At 44.0% G+C, this 23,066-nt stretch overlaps 1 protein-coding gene across 1 annotated transcript in view; it reads right to left on the bottom strand.

Moving 5' to 3' along the window:
• LOC126259206 (valine--tRNA ligase) overlaps positions 1-23,066 on the bottom strand; it is a 235,842-nt gene that overhangs the window by 65,780 nt on the left and 146,996 nt on the right. The window contains exons 11-12 of the mRNA XM_049955797.1: positions 20,772-20,945; positions 19,396-19,626 (exon numbers count right to left, since the gene is read on the bottom strand). Coding sequence (XP_049811754.1) covers positions 19,396-19,626; positions 20,772-20,945 — 405 coding nt within the window. The remainder of the gene's footprint in view (positions 1-19,395; positions 19,627-20,771; positions 20,946-23,066) is intronic.

Here is a 23,066-nt window from a genome sequence, read left to right on the forward strand (position 1 = left end):
GTATGACTGTTGATAAATGTTACAGAATACAATGGGCATTTACAACATTTTAAAGCAGTTTTTATGGCCTTTTTTTGTAATTTCTTTTTTGTTGCTGTTGCTGATAATATAGTTTTACACTGTAACTGCATATCTCAAAATTAAACCTGCATTAGCTCCTTTGCCTACGTCAAGTCTTTATATAAAATTCTTTATATGTCAATTAACTTATACACAAAACTATTTAGGTCTAAGTGCAGTTTGTTGCATTTATGTTTCTTTCAGTGTTATGTGGAAGCGGGGGTGGGAGGTGACAGAACTGTTATAATAGTAAACTGGTAAGACATCCTAAGGCCATCTCTGAGGTGGTGACGGACAGAGGGGGCAGAAACGGTTGGATAGAGGTTGTGGGGACAGTAGGTTATCTTATGTTGGGGGTGGGATAATTTCAGGAGCAGAGAATGTGTTGTAAGGGTAATTCCCTTCTGTGCAGTTCAGAAAATCTGGAGGTCAAGGGAAGGACCCAGATGGACCGGGTTATGAAGCAGCCATTGAAATCAAGAATGTTATGCTCAGCTGCATGTTGTGCCAAAGGGTGGTCCACTTTACTCTTGGCCACTGTTTGACAGTGGTCATTCATTCTGGTGGAGAGCTGGTTGGTAGAAAGCTGTGCAATGACTGCAACAAAGTTGATATACGACTGGCTGCTTTCACAGGTGGCCTGGTCTCTGAGGAATTAGGATAATCCAGTGAAAAGACTGGGAAAGGAAGTGCTGGGTAGCTGGATTAGGCAGGTCTTGCACCTGCGTCTTCCACAGGGATATGATCCTTAAGGCAAGGGGGTGGGATTGAGAGTGCATCAGGGTGGAATAGGATATTGTGGAGGTTGAGAGGCTGACTGAACTCCACTTTAGGAGGGGTAGGAAGGATCTTTGTTAATTAGTCCCTCATATCAAGGCATGATGATACATAATAAATGCTCTGATGAAGGACATGGTTCAGTTGTTCCAGTCCATGGGAGGTATTAGGTGACAAAAGGGGTGCTCCTCTGTAGCTAGTTCTTAGGGCTGGTTAGGAGGATTGGGGATGTGTGGGGATATGGCTCGGGAAATCTGTCTGCAGGCTAGTTCTGTGAAAGATTTTGAGAGACCCTTAGCATACTGAGCAAGGGAGGTCACACCACTGGAGAAACAATGTTCCTGGACTGCCGGGTAGTATGGGAAGGATTTTTGGTGTGGAAGGGATGGCAGCTGTCGAAATCCAAGTACTGTTGGTGGTTGGTAGGTTTAATGTTGGCAGAGGCGAGGATAGAGCCATCAGAGAGGAGGTGATCAGTGTCCAGGAAGATGGCACACTGTGCTGAGGAGGACCAAGTGAAGTGGATGGGAGAGAAGGTGTTGAGGTTTTGAAGGAATGAGGACAGTGTCTTGGTCCTGATACCTGAACATGAAGATATATCAATGAACCTTAACCAGACCACGAGTTTGGCGTTTTGGGAGGCTAGGAAGTTTTCCTCTGGATGGTCCATCAATAGGTTGGCACACAAGGGTGCCATGCAGATACCCATGGCTGTGCTGTTGATTTGTTTGTATAACTTCCCTTCAAAGGGAGAAGTAGTTGTGTGTCAGGATAACGTTAGTAAGGAGTGAGAGGAATGAGGTAGTGAGTTTGGAATTTGAAGTATGTTGGGAGAGGTAGTGTTAAATAGCTGTAAGGCCATGAGCTTGTGGGATGTTGGTGTACAGGGAAGTGGCATCAACAATTATGAGTAGGGATCCAGAAGCTAAGGGGTGGGGTTGGTGGAGCGTCAATGAAGGAAGTGATTGGCATCTTTGATATGGGAGGCTAGATTTTGGGCAATTGGATGGTTGGATTGTTGGTTGGTTGGTCGGTTGGTTGTTTGGTTTAAAGGAGGGGGGGGGGGGGGGAGGGACCAAACTGCAAGGTCATCGGTTCCTTGTTCCAGGTAAAATAATTACACAAGGGAAAGAAGAAAAGAAAGGAGATGTGCAGCACAATAACATGAGAATGGTAAAACCACAAGAACAACAGAAGGACAACCAACACTACTATGGACAAAACAGGAAAAGAAAACCACAGAGAGAAGCAAGAAACAGAAAGAAGGGATAAAAACAAGAGAGCAGATGACCATGGCTGGTCGACCAAGAGAATAAAAAGGAAAAGCCAGCCACTCTGCGACACATAAAAACATCCAGCCAAAAAGCATTAGAGTGGAGAACACAAAGAGGCAAAGGACATGCACAAAAACTTTTCACGTATAAAACATAAAACTAAATTAGCCTATGAGGTGTTGTCAGCTAAAATAAATTGCAACGAGTCCAGTAACTGAAGAGTCCATCGCAGGGCAGTCACAGGACGACAGCTCACCAAGATGTGGGCCACTGTCAGCCTGGCGCCACACCGACACTGAGTTGGGTCATCATGGCACAGGAGGTAGCCATGTGTCTCCTTAATGGGATGAAGTTTGTTGTGCGTACTGAGGTTATGCCATTCCGTCAAACCTTGCAGCATAGTACTGAACGCAGGTCAGTTGCAAATAAGTCGGTCTCCATAAGCGGTTTTCGCTTAGCCTGTTTGGCCAGCTTGTCGGCAAGTTCGTTGTTTGGGATTCTGACTCGACCAGGGGCCTAGACAAACACCACTGAACGACTGGACCGTTCCAGGGCACAGATGGACTCCTGGATGGTCGCTAACATAGGATGATGAGGGTAGCACTGGTCGATAGCGTGTAGGCTGTTCAAGGAGTCAGTACACAGAAGAAGTGACTCCCCAGGGCATGAACGGATGTGCTCAAGAGCACGAGATATAGCCACCAGCTCGGCAGTGAAAACACTGTAGCCATCGGGTAAGGAATGCTGTTTAATATATCCTCCACAGACACACGTGAAGCAGACATGTTCATTAGCCATCTAGCCATCGGTGTAAACCATTTCATGGCCTTGATGCATGTCAAGAATCAACAGGAAGTTGCAGTGGAGAGCTGTGGGGTTAACCGAGTCCTTAAGGCCATGTGAAAGGTCCACGCAAAACTGCGGCCTAGGTGTACACCATGGAGGTGTACATAAATGGACCTCAAGCATTGGTGGTAAAGGCAAGGACTCCAGTTCGGAAAGAAGGGATCAGACATGAACTGCAATTGGAAGCCCTGACTTGGGCTGCCAGTGTGGCAGATGGGCCACCGTGGGTGGGAAAAAGAAATGGTAATTCGGATGTGCAGAAGAACTACGAATGTATGCAACGTAACTGGTCAGCAGGTGTGCACGCCTAACCTGCAACGGAGGCACTCCTGCCTCCACCAGGATGCTGGTCACCGGACTCATCCTAAAAGCTCCAGTCGCTAGGCGAACGCCACATTGGTGCACTGGGTCGAGTAAACGCAATGCTGAGGGCGCTGCCGAACCATAAACCAGACTCCCATAGCCAAGATGGGATTGAACAAGGGCTCTGTAGAGCTGCAGCAGTGTAGAGTGATCTGCTCCCCAGTTGGTGTTGCTCAGGCAGCAGAGGGCATTAAGTTTCTGCAGCACTTCTGTTTAAGCTGACAAAGGTGAGGAAGCCATGTCAATCAGGTGTCGAAAACCAGTCCTAAGAATCGAATGTCTCCACTACAGTGAGTGGATTGTCATTAAGGTAAAGTTCTGGTTCCAGATGAATGGTACAACGCCGACAGAAGTGCATAACACACGACTTTGCGGCCGAAACTGGAAACCGTGGGCTAGAGCTCTTGACCGTGCCTTGTGGATGGCTCCCTGTAGATGCCACTCTTCAACTGGTGGAGCAGTACGAAATGCATACAGAGAAGGTGAGATGGACAGCCCTATAGTTGCTGCTAGACCATTAATGGCCACTAAAAATAGAGATACACTCAATACAGAGCCCTGCAGGATCCCACTCTCCTGGATATAGGGGGAATTATGGGAGGCATCAACTTGGGACACAGAAAGTACGGAGTAATGGGATGTTTTGGATAAAAATCGAGGGCGGGCCACGGAGACCCCACTCATAAAATGTGGCAAGGATATGATGTCCCCGGATTGTGTAGTATGCTTTACGTAACTCAAAAAAGACGGCATCCAGGCATTGGCATCTGGAAAAGGTTGCTCGGACACAAGATTATCAGTGGTAGAGCGACCCTGGCAGAAGCCGCCCTGACATGGAGCATGTAGGCCACGTGACTCCAGGACCAAACACAACTGCCGACACACCATACATTCTGGCAGCTTACAAAGAATGTTCTTGAGGCTGGTGGACTGATACCTACCTGCATCAAGCAGGTTTTTACTGGGTTTGAGCACTGTAATAGTGGTACTCTCCCGCCATTGCGATGGAAAGACGTCATTGCACCAGATCCGGTTTAAGATGATGAGGAGATATCACTTTTAGTCAGATGAGAGATGTTTAATCATCTGGCTGTGGATTCAATCTGGCCCAATAGCGGCGTCGGGGCAACATGCAAGGGCACTGAGGAGCTCCCACTCTGCCTGTCGTAAGAGGCAACTAAAAGGAGTGTCTCACTTTTCAGCACAGTAAGTAGAGGTCCCATTTTATAGTTTGACCTGCCACTTTCCAAATTCTACAGAAGTACGGGCCACATCGGGAAGGATGCCTTACGAGGTGCATGAGTTATCCATAGTGCCCTTACATTCAATCTCCTGAACCTCTTGTCACGGCTTTGCATCTCCTCCCTTCTGCGGGTCCGGGGGTTAGAAGAGGCCTGAGGTATTTCTGCCTGTCGTAAGAGGTGACTAAAAGGAGTCTCACACCTTTTGGCCATTATGTGATGGTCCCCTGTAGGGTTTGACCTCCATTTTTCAAAATTTTCCTGAAGAGCAAACCAATTGGGGAAGGGCACCTTTCATGGTGCATTGTGTCTATCATGTGCTGAGACCTATCACATCCTTCGTCGAAACGGATCTGCACTTCTGCTCATTCTCCAACTGTTCGGCAAAGTCACCCTCCTGGGTGCATATTTTTCCATCAACTGTGCAGTATTGTTTTCTACGCTGACGATGATAATGGATTTGTTTGCTTGGTTGCACCTGATATCCAGCATGGTAACCAGTCTGTTGTGGTGGGTCTGCCATGTACCCTGTTGGTTGTAGTCCCATGACCACACAGGCATCACTCTGCTGATGCCTGTGCCATTAACTCCGCATCCCCACGTATGCCAAGGAGTAGATGCCCGTCATCCTATGGCATTGGGACTCCCAGAAATGGCCATCCCACCAGGTGGCCTTTGTTGTGGCTGGGTGGTGCCCATGGGGAGGGCCCCTGGTTGGAATGGGGTTGCATCAGGGCAGATGACACGCAATGAAGCGTAGTACTTCATCTCTTGCTGGTGGTCAAACACCAGCAGTCTCTAAGCATTCACGGGCTCAGTTCAGTGCACGGAAGTACGACCCCCAAATCGTTCCCTTCCGTGGCCACACCATGGGAGCAATGTCAGGCTAAGGATGGCAGCAGCTCTTATTCACCATGGTACCTTGTATGTTTGAGAGCTGATGGGGAATCTTTCATGACGATGAAGCCTCAGTTTTTTGTTGAACATTTAGAGGACAGGTTTGGGGAGGTGGAGAGCTTGTCCAAAATGAGATCTGGGTCAGTCTTGATTAAAACAGCATCCTCTGTCCAGTCACAGGCATTACTCGCTTGTGACAAGCTGGGGTATGTTTCTGTAACCATCATGCCCCATAAGAGCTTAATTATGATCCAGGGTATCGTATTTCGTTCGGCGTGTCCACCAGGGTCTGAGGGATAATCAGGTTGCCACTGCTGCCTTCATCTTGGTCTTCGAGGTTGATAAATTACCCGAGAAGATCAAGGTGATGGTCTACCACTGTGATGTAAAGCCCTATATCCCTCCCCCAACACGGTGCTTTAAATGCTGGAAGTGTGGCGTGTAGTGAATGAGAGGACTTTCCCCTCCAGCCGCCATTTGAGAGTGTGGAAGGCTGGGGGGTAGTTCTCAGACACAGAGACTCGAGCATAGTGTTTAGCAAAGTGTTCGGCAATCGTGATTGTGTTGGTTGATAACATGAAATTTATGTTAACATCAGGAACACCTGTTGGGGTCTGGTACCCAAAAACACATTTTCTCCTTGCCCAGACTTGGGAAGGTGACATTCGGCACCCAACGGTCAAGATGTATTTCGTCCAACACTCCTGCTTCCGTTGTTTGATAAGCTGGCGAACGCGGGCACGGAGCCGTTTAAAGGCTATGAGGTGCTCCAGCGAAGGGTGCCGCTTATGCCACTGTAGAGGTCGCCGACGCTGCTTAATTGCTTCAGCAACTTCTGGCGACCACCAAGGGACTGTCTTTCGCCGGGGATTCTAAAGAGCGAGGGATCGCGTTTTCTGCCGTAGAAAGGATTGTTGTAGTCACCTGCTCAACCAACACATCGATGTTCCCGTGTGAGGCAGATTGAACAGTGACACCAGGGGTGACAGTTTCCCAGTCCGCCTTGTTTTAAAGCCCATCCGGGCAGGCGTCCATCAGCATGATGCTGGGGCAGTGACAGGAAGATGGGGAAGTGGTCACTACCACACATGTCGACATGTGCTCTCCAGTGGATAGATGGGCAACATCCTGGGCTGCAAACTGATCAATCAATGGCCGAGTAACTACCATGAGCAACACTGAAATGCGTGGCAGCTCCAGTATTTAAGAGGCAGAGGTTGAACTGAGACAGTAAAGTTTCGACATCTCTGCCTCGGCCAGTAAGCACGGTATAACCCCACATGGGGTTATGGGCATTAAAAACTCCCAAAGGTAGGAAAGGTTTAGGGAGTTGATCAATCTGTGCAGCTAATACATTTACTGCACCATCTCGAGGAAGATATACGTTGGAGACAGTTATTTCATGCATCATTCTTATTCTGACAGCCACAGCTTCAAGAGGGGGTTTGAAGGGGGCACAGTTTCACTACAGACAGCATTTAAGACATAAACGCAAACTCCACCTACTCCTCGACTGTAATATCCCTTATAGCTGCAGAGGACAGGGGTCCGCATTGCTGGGAACCAGGTTTTGTTGGAGGGCAATGCAGAGAGCAAGTGTAAATTTTAACGGCTGGTGTAGCTCAGCCAGGCAGTGGAAAAAACAGCCACAACGCCACTGGAGGATGACATCATTGTGAGACTGGGAAGGCATGGAACATTCAATGAGGCAGTTTACGCCTCAGGGTCACCTGCTGCCACCGACTTATTGCCTGAGCTGTCTATATCCATTGTGTCTGATGGTCCATCGAGATCTAGGTTATCAGTGGACGCCAGAATCTCCACCTCACCCGCAGACGCAGAGCTTGTAGGAAGTGGTGGTGTGGGTGCCACCGCAATTCCTTAGGTCTTGGGGTTCTTCTTTTTGGATTTCTCTCACTGCTCCTTCGGTTTTCCTGTCTGGGAGTACTTCACTGATAGTGGAGCCCTACAATCAGCTGCTTTTGGGCACTTCAGCCACTGGTCTGGTGGGTGTCATCTTTCCCACAAGCAGAAACCCGGGAAGCGAGTTACCCAAAGGACCCCTTCCTAGCGAGAGGAGCCGAGGCTTCTTCTCCAGCGCAGAAGTGGGGACTGATATCCCCGATGGTTGGGGGGTGGGGGTGGGGGGGATGTTGCTCCTGAAGTAGGTGGTGTAGGAGCAACAGGGAGGGAAGTGTCCCCTGCCATCAATGGGGCAGGTGTAGTCTTCCATCTCCGAAAGGTGTCTGGGGTTGGCAGAGCTGATGGGGCTTGAACTGTTGTAGCGGCAGCGTAAGATGATGTCATATATACAGGATGTAGGCTTTCAAATTTCCTCTTAGCCTCAGTGTACGTCAGTTGGTCCAGGGTCTTTTAGTCTATGATTTTGCTTTCTTTCTGGAGAATCCTGCAGTCAGATGAGCAAGGCGAATGGTGCTCTCCGCAACTGACACAGATGGGAGGTGGGGCATATGCAGTATTGGGATGCGATGGGCGTCCGCAATCTCGACATGTGATGCTGGAAGACCAGTGGAAAGACATATGACCGAACTTACAGCATTTAAAGCACCGTGTTGGGGGAGGGATATAGGGCTTTACATCACAGTGGTAGACCATCACCTTGATCTTCTCGGGTAATTTATCAACCTCGAAGACCAAGATGAAGGCAGCAGTGGCAACCTGATTATCCCTCAGACCCTGGTGGACACGCCGAACGAAATACGATACCCTGGATCATAATTAAGCTCTTATGGGGCATGATGGTTACAGAAACATACCCCAGCTTGTCACAAGCGAGTAATGCCTGTGACTGGACAGAGGATGCTGTTTTAATCAAGACTGACCCAGATCTCATTTTGGACAAGCTCTCCACCTCCCCAAACCTGTCCTCTAAATGTTCAACAAAAAACTGAGGCTTCATCGTCATGAAAGATTCCCCATCAGCTCTCAAACATACAAGGTACCATGGTGAATAAGAGCTGCTGCCATCCTTAGCCTGACATTGCTCCCATGGTGTGGCCACGGAAGGGAACGATTTGGGGGTCGTACTTCCGTGCACTGAACTGAGCCCGTGAATGCTTAGAGACTGCTGGTGTTTGACCACCAGCAAGAGATGAAGTACTACGCTTCATTGCGTGTCATCTGCCCTGATGCAACCCCATTCCAACCAGGGGCCCTCCCCATGGGCACCACCCAGCCACAACAAAGGCCACCTGGTGGGATGGCCATTTCTGGGAGTCCCAATGCCATAGGATGACGGGCATCTACTCCTTGGCATACGTGGGGATGCGGAGTTAATGGCACAGGCATCAGCAGAGTGATGCCTGTGTGGTCATGGGACTACAACCAACAGGGTACATGGCAGACCCACCACAACAGACTGGTTACCATGCTGGATATCAGGTGCAACCAAGCAAACAAGTCCATTATCATCGTCAGCGTAGAAAACAATACTGCACAGTTGATGGAAAAATATGCACCCAGGAGGGTGACTTTGCCGAACAGTTGGAGAATGAGCAGAAGTGCAGATCCGTTTCGACGAAGGATGTGATAGGTCTCAGCACATGAAAGACACAATGCACCATGAAAGGTGCCCTTCCCCAATTGGTTTGCTCTTCAGGAAAATTTTGAAAAATGGAGGTCAAACCCTACAGGGGACCATCACATAATGGCCAAAAGGTGTGAGACTCCTTTTAGTCACCTCTTACGACAGGCAGAAATACCTCGGGCCTCTTCTAACCCCCGGACCCGCAGAAGGGAGGAGACGCAAAGCCGTGACAAGAGGTTCAGGAGATTGAATGTAAGGGCACTATGGATAACTCATGCACCTCGTAAGGCATCCTTCCCGATGTGGCCCGTACTTCTGTAGAATTTGGAAAGTGGCAGGTCAAACTATAAAATGGGACCTCTACTTACTGTGCTGAAAAGTGAGACACTCCTTTTAGTCGCCTCTTACGACAGGCAGGGATACCTCGGAGCTATTCTAACCCCCGGATCCACAGGGTGAAACTGGATGGAGATGATGGCCAATGAGGGCCACAATTCTTTGCGTTTGGGGTGATAATGGCTGACCAGGGGGAGCGTTCCTTTTGTAGCTGATTCTTTGGGGTATGGGGAGGATTTTGGGTGTATGGGGCATGGCACAGGAAATCTGTTTGAAGACTAGGTCAGGGGACCCATCCTGTCTGTGAAGCCTTTTGTGAGACCTTCAGCAAACTGTGCTAGTGAATTGCTGTCACTGCAGATATGCCATCTTTGGGTGGCTCGACTGTATAGGAGGGATTTCCTGGTGGGGAAGGGATGGTAATTGTTGAAATACAGGTGTGGTTGGTGGATTTAAAGTGGATGGAGGTGTGGATGGAGCCATCAGAGATGAGGAGGTCGAAGCCCAGGAAATTGGCCCACTGGGCTGAGGAGGACCAGCTGAAGTGGATGGGAGAGAAGGGTATGAAGGAATGAGGACAGGGTGCCTTGACCCTGAGTCTAAATCATGATGGTATCACCAATTAACTTGAACCAAAGCAGGGGTTTGGCATTTGGGATACTAGGATGGTCTCCTCTAGATGGCCTGTACACAGGTTGGCAGAGGAGGTTGCGATGTAGATGCCCATGGCAGTGCTGAGGATATGGTTGCACACCTTCCCTTCACAGAAGTAGTTATGTGTTTGGATAATGTTAGTAAGGTGTATGAGGAACGAGGTAGTGGATATGGAGTCTGAAGGATGTTGGGAAAGACAGTGTTCAATAGCGGCGAGACCTTGAACATGAGGGATGTTGGTCTATAGGGAAATGGCATCAACAGTGATGAGTAGGCATCCAGGAAGTAAAGGGGTGGGGATGGTGGAAAGTAGGTGAGAGAAGTGGTTGGTGTCTTTGTGTGGGAGACTAGATTTCAGACAATTGGTTGAAAGTGTTTGTCAATAAGAGCCAAAATTCTTTCAGTGGTAGCACAATAACCAGCTATGACGTGATGTTTAGTATTGTTGTGTTTGTGGATTTTAGGGAGCATGTAGATATTGGGTGTGTGGAGATGGTATCACTCTGATGAGGTTTATAGGTGAAGGAGTCCGATAAATGGCAGAGGCCTCCTGCCAAGTAGCCATTGCCATTCATAATGACAGTGGTGCAACCTCCGTCTGTGGGTAGGATGATTATGCCAGGACCTGTTTTGAGGCTGTATATGTCTGTGCTTCCTTCTGATGAAAGTCTGATGTTATTAGGAAGGAACAAGGGGAAGAATGGTGAAGCCAAGCTGGAATAAGGAATTTCTGGAAGATGAGCAGAACACTGGGTGGGAGGGTACCAGAATCAAGGTTGCATGGTGGTATGAACTGGGAGAGGCAGGGTTCAATGTGGGAATTATATTGGCTTTGGTTAGAGAGATTGGTGACAAAGGTGTGTTTCCCTTGCATGGACCAGGACAAGGAGAATAGATCTTTGACAAATCTGACATGATCAAATTTGGGTGTAGGGCTGAAAATGAAACCTTTGGATAGCACTGAGACATCTATGGGGCTGGGGATTTTGGTGGAAAAGTAAACAGTGTACCAGGATTTTTTCAGCTCTGGATTTAATTGAGTGATGATAGGGAGTTTTGGTGGGGTGTGGGAAATTGAAAAGGTCAGCTAGGAAGGGTCTGGATCCTATAAGGGGGCTGACAAGGAGGAACGCTGTGGTTAAGGTAAAGGTTGAATAGTGGTGGCTCAAGGTGGCAGTCAAATGTCAGCAGGTTGGATAACTTATGGAGATGGTGTCTGAAATGCTCTTCCAGGTGGTGGGAGACCAAGGGAATCAATTTCAGAGACATGACGTATGTGGTGGCTATTGCATAGTAGCAGTATCTCGAAGAGGGAGCAGAGGCAGTTCTGGGGTGCCTGTGCCATGGACATGTTTTTGTAGTACCAGGTTTGTGAGGGACAGGGTCCTGAAGAATCTGAGTAGGTCACTGTGAAAGGAAGTGTGGGATCCTGAGAAAGGATTTTTTTTTTATAGTCAAGCTTTTGGGGGGGGGGGATTCCATAGTTTAGGCAGCATTTATGTAATGTAATGTAGAAATGGGATTTTAGGCAGAGAAAGGGATAATTTTCTGAACTGGTGCATAAAGATAGAGTAAGGATCCATTTTGGGTAAGGCTGGCACTGGGGAAATGGGAAATGAAGTAGGAAATAGACACATGAAGGTGTCAGGTAGTTCTGAGGGGAGATGGATAACAGACAAGTAAAAATACACAAATATATGCAAAAATACTTGAAAATACCCATAAAGAAATACATACAAAAAGTGGGGAAAAAAGGACAGAATGGGTGAGATATCAGAATATGTGTGTGTTGGGATAAGGGAAGAGCAAGAGGGAGAGAGGTCTGGTTAGTTCGAAGTTCACCAGTTTGTGTGGTATACGAGGTGTGTTCAAATAATTCCGGAACATTCATAATTTCGCACCAATTGTGTGTCAGAGAAAAATGCAGTTGGCATCTCCCCACACCCCTGTGTTTAATGCATAAATGCCAGAAGTTTCACTGTTGCATGTCAGTTAGTTACTGTCCAGTGCTGTATGGAGTACAATGTTGTCTTACAGTTTGTGAATTTTGAGATGGAAGAGTTACAGGAGTAATGTGTCTGCATTAAATTTTGCGTGAAACTCAAAAGACACACCAAATTATGTAGGAAGCCTATGGTAATGTTTGCTTAAACCGTACTCAATGTTACAGATGGTTCACACAGTTTAAAAATGGCCTGACAGAAGTTAAAGATGACCCTTGTACAGGACACCCTTCGACATCTACTGATGACGCTCATGTCAAGAATGTCAATGAAATGGTGCATGCCAATTAAAGACTGACTGACTGAGAGATTGCACAAAAATGTTAATATTTCAGCTGGATCATGTCATGAAATCCTGACACAGTATCTTGGAATGCACAGTATTGTCACCAAGTTCATCCCACAGCTCATGAGTTGAGACCAGAAAGATCTTCACCTCGCAATCTGTGAGGAGCTTTTGGATTTCACACATGAGAATGAGACTTCGTTAAGAGAATCATAACTGGTGATGAGATGCGGGTCTACGGTTACGATGTTGAGACCAAGGTTCAATCTTCACCATGGTTCAGGAAAGATTCTCCAAGACCAAGAAAAGGCTCATCAGATCAGTCAAATGTCAGAGCCCTGTTGATAGTTTTCTTTGACTTTGAAGGATTAGTTCATCATAAATTTGTGTCACAGGGACTATCATGTTTTGCAACACCTACGAGAAAATGTGAGAGTGGCCTGAAATGTGGCAAGGCAATTCATGGCTTTTGCATCACGATAACGCACCTGCACATTCATTCATCCCTGTTGGTGTGTCACTATTCCACAAAAAAACGAAATCACTGTGCTGCCTCATCACTCTCCAGACCTGGCCCCTGTGGACTTTCTCTTATTTCCAAAGTTGAAAGGATGAAGATTTGCAACAACAGACAAGATAAAAGAAAATTCACGGAATGCTTTACACTGTCCAACAAAAGGTGTACCAAGACTGGTTCTGGAAACAGAAATGGCACTGGGAGTAGTGCATCAATTGTGGAGGAGAGTATTTCGAAGGAGACCATGCAGAATAAATAAAAAGTAAGTGTCCTCAGTAGGTGGGGAAAATAACATGTGAAAATACATAGGGATGGGAGAGGAAATGTGGTTAACAGGAGTAATTGTAATTATCAGCAGGAAGAATTTGGAGCATGAGAAACTGTACAAATATCCCGCACAATCACGTAGTCGTGTCGTAAGCCGATGAGACCATTAATATAGTACAGCTCAAATGTCAGAGCATGTGTGGTTTGTAATATGATAAAAAGAATAGTAAAGAAGAGGAAGGACAGACACTGAATAGAGTAATGATTTAAAGAATAGTAACAACAGAAAGTCCAGGTTGGGCTCTTGACAATATTAAGTGTATTTTTAAGTACTTGTGCATATTATATGCATTTTTATGTATCTGTGCTCATTTTTCTTACCTATAAGTATTTTTACAGGTCTTTTTCTGTTATCCACCTAATTCGTTCATTTGCCCACTTCCTACATCACTTCCCATTTCCCCAACACCATCCCTGCCACAACTGAGCCCTGCCTAAACAATGGAAACCCCCCCTCCCCCTCCCCCTCCCCCTCCACCTCCACCACCACCACCACCACCACCACCACCACCACCACCACCTCCACCACCACCACCATAGACCGACTATAAAAATTCCTTTCTCTGGATGCCATCCCTCCTTCCACAATGACCTTCACTTTTTCAGATTCCACAAGCCCCTGCCCCTCACAAACCTGGTAATGCATAAACATGTCTGCATGGCATAGTCATCTCAGAACCATCTCTGCTCCCTCTGCAAGATAATGCTATTGTGCAATCCTCACTATATACAAGGGCGGTTCAGAAAGTAACCTCCGATTGGTCACAGTGTGGGTTGTGGGGCGAGTAGCGACGCCATCTGTGCGTTCACGCACTCAACAGGTCAGTCGGCATCAAGCCGTGGTCAAGTGAACGTCGTACCTGCGCTAGTTTAGTTTTTGTGGCAGTTTGAAATGTGTGCTGCAATAGAAAACCCCGCCAAATGTGAAGTGCGTGCTGTCATAAGGTTTTTTACAGCCAAAGGATATTCTGCAGCAGCTATTCATCGTGAGCTTTGTGCCGTGTACGGACCAAGAGTTATGAGTGAAGGATTGTCCGTGAATGGGTACGTTTATTTAAAAGTGGACGAGAAAACGTTCATGATGAAGAGAGGAGTGGTAGACCATCATTGGTGACTGACGAACTCGTTCAGACAGTTGATGCAAAAGTTCGTGAAAATCGACGTTTCTCAATGTCGGAGTTGTCTACTGGTTTTCCACAGACTCTCTTGTACGAGATAGTGACAGCAAGATTGGGTTACCGTAAGTTCTGTGCACGATGGGTGCCCAAAATTCTTACCGACCACCACAAAACTCAAAGAATGGCCTCTGCATTAGACTTTCTGTCACGTTATGAGGACGAAGGAGAACCATTGTTAAACAGAATCGTGACCGGTGACGAAACCTGGATTAAGTACGTGAACCTTGAGACAAAAGAACAATCAAAGATGTGGGCACATTCAAATTCGCCTACCAAACCAAGAAAAGCCTCGCAAGATTTTTCTGCCAGAAAACTGATGGCAACGGTGTTTTGGGATGCCAAAGGGGTGTTGTTGGTTGAATTCATGGAACGTGGTACGACCATTAATCAAGACGTGTGCTGTGAAACAATAAAAAAGTTACGACGGGCTATACAGAACAAACGCCGTGGTATGCTGACTTCCGGTATCGTTTTTTTGCACGATAACGCCCGTCCTCACTCTGCTCGCAGAACAACGGCCCTTCTTGAGTCCTTCAAGTGGGACGTTATCAACCATCCACCTTACAGCCCAGACCTGGTGCCAAGTGATTATCACCTCTTCATGCATTTGAAGAAATGGCTCGGGTCACAGCGGTTTGATGACGACGAAGAGCTCAAAGATGCGGTCACAGGCTGGCTCCAGGCACAAGCGGGTGATTTTTATGCAGAAGGAATTTCAAAGCTTGTGAAGAGATACGATAAGTGCCTCAATCGCTATGGAGACTAGTAGAAAAATAGTGCAAAGATGTAGTTGTAAGATGTATATATTAAAATATTTTTATTTAACTTGGTGTATTTTTTTAAATCAACCGGAGGTTACTTTCTGAACGGCCCTCGTACATCACATTTCTGAAACTGAATCCCTCACTCTCCAGCAACTGGGAGAGCATTCCAGACACTACCTCCATAAGTTATCCAACCTGCTGTCATCCTGCTGCCACCTTGGGGCACCATTTAGAAGCTTATCCTCCCCACAGTATTCCTTCTCATCACTCCCCTCATAGCAACCAGATCATGCCTAGCTGACCTTTTCAACTTGCCACATCCCCCAAAACTCCCTACCAGTAATCCACTAAATGCAGAGCCAAAACAATCCCAGAACACAGTTGTTAATCTTTACACCAAAATCCCCAGCCCCTCAGAAGTTTCGGTCCTATCCAGAGGCATCTTCAGCACTACAGCCAAATTTGACCATGTTAGACTTGTCAGATATCTACTCTCTCTCTCTCTCTCTCTCTCTCTCTCTCTCTCTCTCTCTCTCTCTCCTGCAATGGAAAAACTTTTCTGCCATCAATCCCTCAACCAAAGCCAGCCTCATCCCAATATTGAATGCAGCCCCTCCCAGTTCACACCACCATGTAACCATGATCCTGATCACCTTCCACCCAGCCATCCACTGGTCACCTTCCAGGAATTCCTTACTTCCAACTTGACCTCATCATACTTCCCCATGTCCCTTCCTAATAATTTCAACCTTTTAGCAGAAGACAGAACAGCCATAAACTGCATCAAAACAGAGCCTAACCTAATCATTCTATCTGCAGACAAAGGTTCCACCACTGACAACATGATTTGCAGCCCTGCCATTTGACTGCTCCACCAATAGTCTCTGCCAGAGTGATATTATACCAGAAATCCAACACAACCTCCAATCTCTGCTAAAAGCTGTAGGCCCTTCCCAGAAACTCTAACCTAAATCCATTCCCCACCCCTATGACATAACGCACACTCGTCATCTGCATGCTCCCAAAAATCCACAAACCTAGGAACTATAACCTGAATCCATTCCCCACCCCTATGACATAATGCACACTCATCATCTGCATGCTCCCAAAAATCCACAAACCTAACAATACTGGATGCCCTACTGTAGTTGGTTATTGTGCTGAGGGTCTCACAAAGGCCTTCACAGACAGGCAGTATCCCCCAGCCCTAGTCTGCAAACAGATTTTCTTCACCATATCACTCCCACCCCCCAACAACATTATGTATCACAATGCCCTGATATGAGGGGATATCCAACCCAAGATCCTTCTCAACCCTCCTACAGTGGTGTTCCATTGCCCACCCAACCATTACAGTGTCCTAGTTTATCCCTATGCCAGCCCAGTCCCAATCCCTCGCCACAAGGATTACATCCCCGTGGATGACCGAGGTGCAAGACCTGCCTAATCCATCAACCTGGGACTTCCTATTCCAGTCTTGCCATACACTCATCCTACCCCATCAGAGGCTGGGCCACCTGTGAAAGCACCTATGTCGTACGCCAGCACTGCTGCACTACTCAATGCACGGCTTTCTGTACAGGTATGACTACCAACCAGCTGTCCACCAGGATGAGTGGCCATCACTTAACTGTGGCCAAAAGCAAAGTGGACCACCCTGTGGCAGAACACACACCTGAATATAAGATCCTCAATTTCAATGGCTACTTCACAACCCGAGCCATGTTGATCCTCCCATCCTCCACCACCAGCTTTGCAGAACTGTGAAGAAGGGAGTTTCCCTTACAAGACATTCTCCGCTCCTGGTATTATTTGGGCTTCAACCTATGGTAACCTACTATCCCTGTACCCTCCACCTAACAGTTTCTGCTCCCTCTGTTCTATCCTGTCCTTTCAATTCACATCCCATCACTCTCACTGTATGCAACTCTCTGCCAACTATCTCTGATCTTTTCCCTTCTCTCCTGTTCTCCTTTCTGCTGCCAGTTCACACCCCTTCTAACCATCCCCCACAGCCTCCCAACATTGTGCCTGGCAGCCTTGCCCTGCTAACATCCTGCTCTGCCTGTTCTGCCAGACATCGCTCTTCTCTCCCTCCAGCCGTAACCTGCTATCGCTCCCCCTTTTCCGCACCAATCCAGGTTGCTGCTTTCTGGCCACAGCGGCCAGAAACAGCGGTCGCTGTGTGTGTGTGTGTGTGTGTGTGTGTGTGTGTGTGTGTGTTTGCAGTGTATCTCCATGAATAATTCTTATATACACAATTTCAAAGTGTTGCTGAATTTGTCTCAATGAGGCAAATAAAGTTATGTTCTCACATTTTTTATAGTTCTATCACAATGCATGGAAATTAATATTATACAAAATACAATGTGGTTTCATTCAAGTCTTCCCAAATGTCCCTCTCCACACTCTTCAGTTAAACACTCTGGTGGGTTTTACTTGCTTCTGTCTTGGTCAGCAAAGTTTGCCAGTTCACTCCCTTTCTGTCCAGTGGCCCCAAAGCTGTACCTGCTAGAACATCTCCTACATCCTAACCTAGGCTTTCTAAGATAAGCCCCACTCCTTTACACATTACATCTGCATTGAGTAGAATTTTGATTGTCAGTTGCCATTGCAGTGTCAAAGAGCACAACTTGTTCTGTGTAAATACTGCCACATTCTCAGAACAAACTTGACACACCAGGGTCTATAACACCTTTAATAGATTAAAGCATATCCCAAATCTTTGAAGCAGGATGGAACACCAATGTCAACCAATACCTCTGAAGAAAGCAATCTACACATTAGGAAGGCAGGGACAGCAGTTTCAAAGTTGTCATCAGTCCCTCATGCACTATGATGTCATATGGTGGCCACAATATACTGTGGCCTGCTTGACTTGGCTTCCTGCAAATGTGTAACTTTGACCCACCTCTAGAAGAGTCTGGTGCTTTGAGTATATCTTAACAACTTGTCACTATCGGTATCTCTGGTTATCTGCTGAAGACAACAGTGGTGACAGCTGTCGAAAGCAAGTGAATTATAATTTAAATGACACGGTTCAAATACCCTGAGAGATACTGGGCACATGTAGTAGATACTGATGTACTCTTATCTGTACTGTTATAAACAAGACATAATGTATCTTTTAGAGAGGTTTTCTTATAATAATCTGCGTAAAAAGATAATTACAATATATTGAATAATTATAAGAATGTTAGATTAAGGGCTTACAAAACTCATCCTGTACATAAAATAAAAGGAAGAGAGAGAAAGCAGCAAGAATGGACCCTTTACACTACTGATATCCAGAGTAAGTAAACAAATCAGTGCTCCACCTGCAAGTGTAAGTATGGTGCACAAGTGATATTGGTCAAAAATCAATGTATGCACAGTTCAATATACATCACTGTGTCTTTCTCAGGAACATGCAGCATGTTGATTTAAGAGAAAGTGAAAAAAGAGAATACAGCAAATTCAGGGCTGAGAGAAAAATGTCTCAGATACATAATGTAACAACGATCATTTTATAATATAATTAGAATACTAAAGTCTTTCTACGCATTTTCACTGAATTCACTGAACTTATTATACTCTTCTTTGTGAAGCTTGCCCAGTTGTTTCACAGATCTCCTAAAAGCTAACTTTTTTTCACAAACATATGGAACAGGATAAGTTCTTATGACCAACTACTCATTCATAATGAAAACATGTAAACTGTGCTCTAGAATTTTAATTTCTTTCATATGAAACAATATATAGGGGGCAGTTCAATGAGGGTTTCAAATATTCTGCAGTAAGCTTAATTTATCTCCCTAATGGTGTATACAGAGAATTAATTCACAAAAGCTGGAAGAAGGAAATCCACATATAAAGGCTATAAGGATTTTACAAAGTTTAACTTTAAAAACCAGTCATGTAGGACATGACAGTTTGAAAATATAAACATTACTGTAGGATCTTTTTTTTTAGGAAAGCATTGTTCTGCTATCAACTGATAACAATGATTTAAAATTCATAGTCCTTAAACAAAAATAGATTTCTCTTAGCGTGCAGTCAATAAATATATTCTTATAGAGTGCTTTAATTTAAATTTATTTCTTTTACTTGGGGCTTTGTATTAGCTTTTCACACACTCTTCTCTTCCATAGAATTTTGAGTTTATCAATGCTGCCAAACAACCATCAAAATCTCATTTCAGCACAAATAATTGCTTTTTCTTTGCTTGCCAACAACTGCTATGATCAACAACTGAAACCAGTAATGTAATGCCATAAAAAAATCAACAGAGAAAGAAGAGCCACAATGTATTTGAATATATAATTAAAAATCTGTATACAACAAACCTCCAAAGATATTCCATGAATGACATCCATAGGATCAATAACATTTCCCAAAGACTTGCTCATCTTCCTACCATGTGCGTCTCGTACCATTGGATGAAGGAATATTTCCTTAAATGGAAGTTTCTTTAGAAGTTTTTGCCCAAAGAATACCATCCTTGCAACCCAAAAGAACAATATGTCATGTCCTGTCTCCAACAGTGTTCCTGGATAAAAAGCCTTCAGTTCTTTTGTCTAGAAAAATAAAGGAAAGAAATTTCATTAATATTAACTGATGTATGTATTTTTTATTCAAATGAACAAACCAGCAACTAAGATGTTAAAAATGAATGACTTTTTATCTTCAATTGTAATAATTTTATTAGCATCTGGTTCAACATCTGGTTCAATGTTTTCGATTATTTACCCATGTTCAAATAAAATAACATTATGTAGGACACACATAGCTACCAAAGATGCTTATACCTTTTTGCTTGCTGAGCCTTTGCTTTTAAACACATAAGTTAATTATTTAACTAATTAATTTATCACATTTCATATATTTCATCATGGAGAATAACTTTCATAGATGTGGAGCAAGTCAAGGTATACAAGCAAATTGAAAGAGTTGTTAAGAATCCATTAACATAAAATATTAAACTGATGTAAATTGTGTTCTTTTTAGTTATAGACTAAAGTGTTGCATTAAAACTTCTGCTGCAAAGTAACTATACTATACAATGGGCTAAATGCATACAAAATAAAACTTCTAAAAAAATTGTCCTTATAAATGTGTGTGTCACTAATGAATCACATCTCACAGATCCTGAATGCACTGTACAGTGGCTTGCACAGCACCTATGCAGGTGTTTCTCAGAGGAGTTTACCGGGGACCAACTCTGTTCTTAATATATATCAATAGTTTTACAGACAATACAGACATGGATCAAAATCTGTTCACACAAGACAACAACAATATAGCCTCTGATAAAGCACTAGAAATCCTAGCTGAGAAGGCAAATGAAACTATCAAGAATTGGGCCATGTGTAATAAATTAACAATGGATATAAGGAAACGAATAGCATCAATTTCAGTTTGAAGAGCTGTCACTAAACACAAAGTTTTTAGCGATGAATATTGATTGGCCAACTGACATGGAAACAATTTCCAAGCTGGAGAAAAGGATAGTAAGAATATCAACTATAAGTAGTAGCCCGGCTCATTGTAAGCAAATATTAAAACAACTGAAGGTCTGCACAAAACAAAGTGAGACCATTTACCAATCTGTTGTGCACATCAGGAAAAATATTATTAAGTATTTCACAAAAAGTACCGTACAAACCTTGGGAAACAAGAGCCAAGTGTTATCATAAGCTAAGAAATGTGAACCGTATCTTACCTCATCTGGCCATCCAAAAACAGAGAAAGGAAACAACCCCGATGAAAACCAGGTATCCAGGACATCTTCATCTTGTTTCAGTGTAATGTCTGTCAGTGGCACACTGAACCTCTTTGCTGCTTTCTGACGTGCTTCGTCCTCAGTTCGCCCACTTACCCAATTTTTATCATCGTCCTAAAAACATAAAGTGAGGTATGACAAATGACTGTAACACAAGAAACTACTAATGGTGTCAATTCAAATTTTGTCAATACATGAAAATGTTTCGGTTTCTGAAGTATATCAAAATTACTACCAAAACAATGAAGACCTCAAAATGAAAATGTCTGCTGCAAAACAATCCAGTGTGACAACTCAATCAGCCAACTGCTTTTACAAAACTGCCTTACAAATCAAAAAGAAAGCAAACTAAATTATTTTACCACCACTAAACATAAAAGAATGCTATATCTTTTCTAGGGTGTAGTCAAAGCTGGCAAACTGTAGAAAACAAGAACCCATTCTGTTAAACATGATTATCTGTTTTAAGATACAGCCATGAATCATACTATTGATCACTAAAAATAATCTGAAGGTTGAATTTCATGATAAATTATGTACTAACTGAATCACTGAGTCACATGCTTACACAAAATAAAGAAGACTAAATGATGCATATATCTGGCCACAATGAACATTATAAAGTATTTACATACATTATAAAAGAGTATTTCTGTTCTGACAACTGATTACCACACAGAGATCTCAGGCAAAATCACAAATCAACAGAAATGCAAATCACCTTTTGGATGGTATAATGGAAAACAAATCATGCAGAATGTGTCATTAATAGTTTTTAAAATGCTCCTTCTTTTGGTTTATTCTTTCCTTGCACTGAATAATAATAATAATAATAATAATAAACTGATAATAGATGCACAGGTGACATATTAAGCTAAAACTAAACAAAGGTCGCTACACTACGCATACATTGATTACCAAAAAGCTTTTGATAGTGTACCCCACTCATGGTTACTACAAATACTGGAAATATACAAAGTAGATCCTAAATTGACGCAGTTTCTAAACATAGTAATGAAAAATTGGAAAACCACACTTAATATGCAAACAAATTCAAATAATCTCACATCACAGCCAATACCGATTAAGTGTGGAATATACCAAGGAGACTCATTAAGTCCCTTCTGGTTCTGCCCTGCTCTGAACCCACTATTCAACATGCTAAATAATACAAATTATGGATAAAATATTACTGGAACATACCAACACAAAATCACACATTTGCTATACATGAATGATCTAAAACTACTGGCAGCAACAAATCAACAACTCAATTACTAAAGATAACAGAAGTATTTAGCAATGATATAAATATGGCTTTTGGAACAGACAAATGTAAGAAAAATAGTATAGTCAAGGGAAAACACAATAAACAAGAATATTACATATTGGATAACCACAGCGACTGCATAGAAGCGATGGAATAAACAGGTGCCTATAAATATCTAGGATACAGACAAAAAATAGGAATAGATAATACAAATATTAAAGAAGAACTGAAAGAAAAATATAGACAAAGACTAACAAAAATACTGAAAACAGAATTGACTGCAAAAAAACAAGACAAAAGCTACAAATACTTACGCTATACCAATATTGACCTACTCATATGGAGTAGGGAAATAGAGTAACACAGACCCAGAAGCACTCAATACACTTACACGATCACAATGCCACAAATGTAGAATATATCACATACATTCAGCAACAGAAAGATTCACATTAAGCAGAAAGGAAGGAGGAAGGGGATTTATCGACATAAAAAACCTACGTTATGGGCAGGTAGACAATTTAAGAAAATTCTTTATAGAACGAGCAGGAACTAGCAAAATACACAAAGCAATCATTCATATAAATACTTCAGCTACACCACTGCAATTTCATAACCACTTCTACAACCCTTTAGATCACATAACATCTACAGATACGAAGAAAGTAAATTGGGAAAAGAAAACACTACTTGGCAAGCATCTAACACAGCCACACACCGATCAAGACGCACCCAACACATGGCTAAGAAAAGGCAATATATACAGTGAGACGGAAGGATTCATGATTGCAATACAGGATCCAACAATAAACACCAGATATTACAGCAAGCATATTATTAAAGATCCCAATACCACAACAGATACATGCAGACTTTGCAAACAACAAATAGAACCAGTAGATCACATCACAAGCAGATGTATAATACTAGCAAATACAGAATACACCAGAAGACATGACAATGTA

The sequence above is a fragment of the Schistocerca nitens genome, chromosome 5 (genome assembly GCF_023898315.1).
Source record: "Schistocerca nitens isolate TAMUIC-IGC-003100 chromosome 5, iqSchNite1.1, whole genome shotgun sequence".
Classification (NCBI taxonomy): domain Eukaryota; kingdom Metazoa; phylum Arthropoda; class Insecta; order Orthoptera; family Acrididae; genus Schistocerca; species Schistocerca nitens.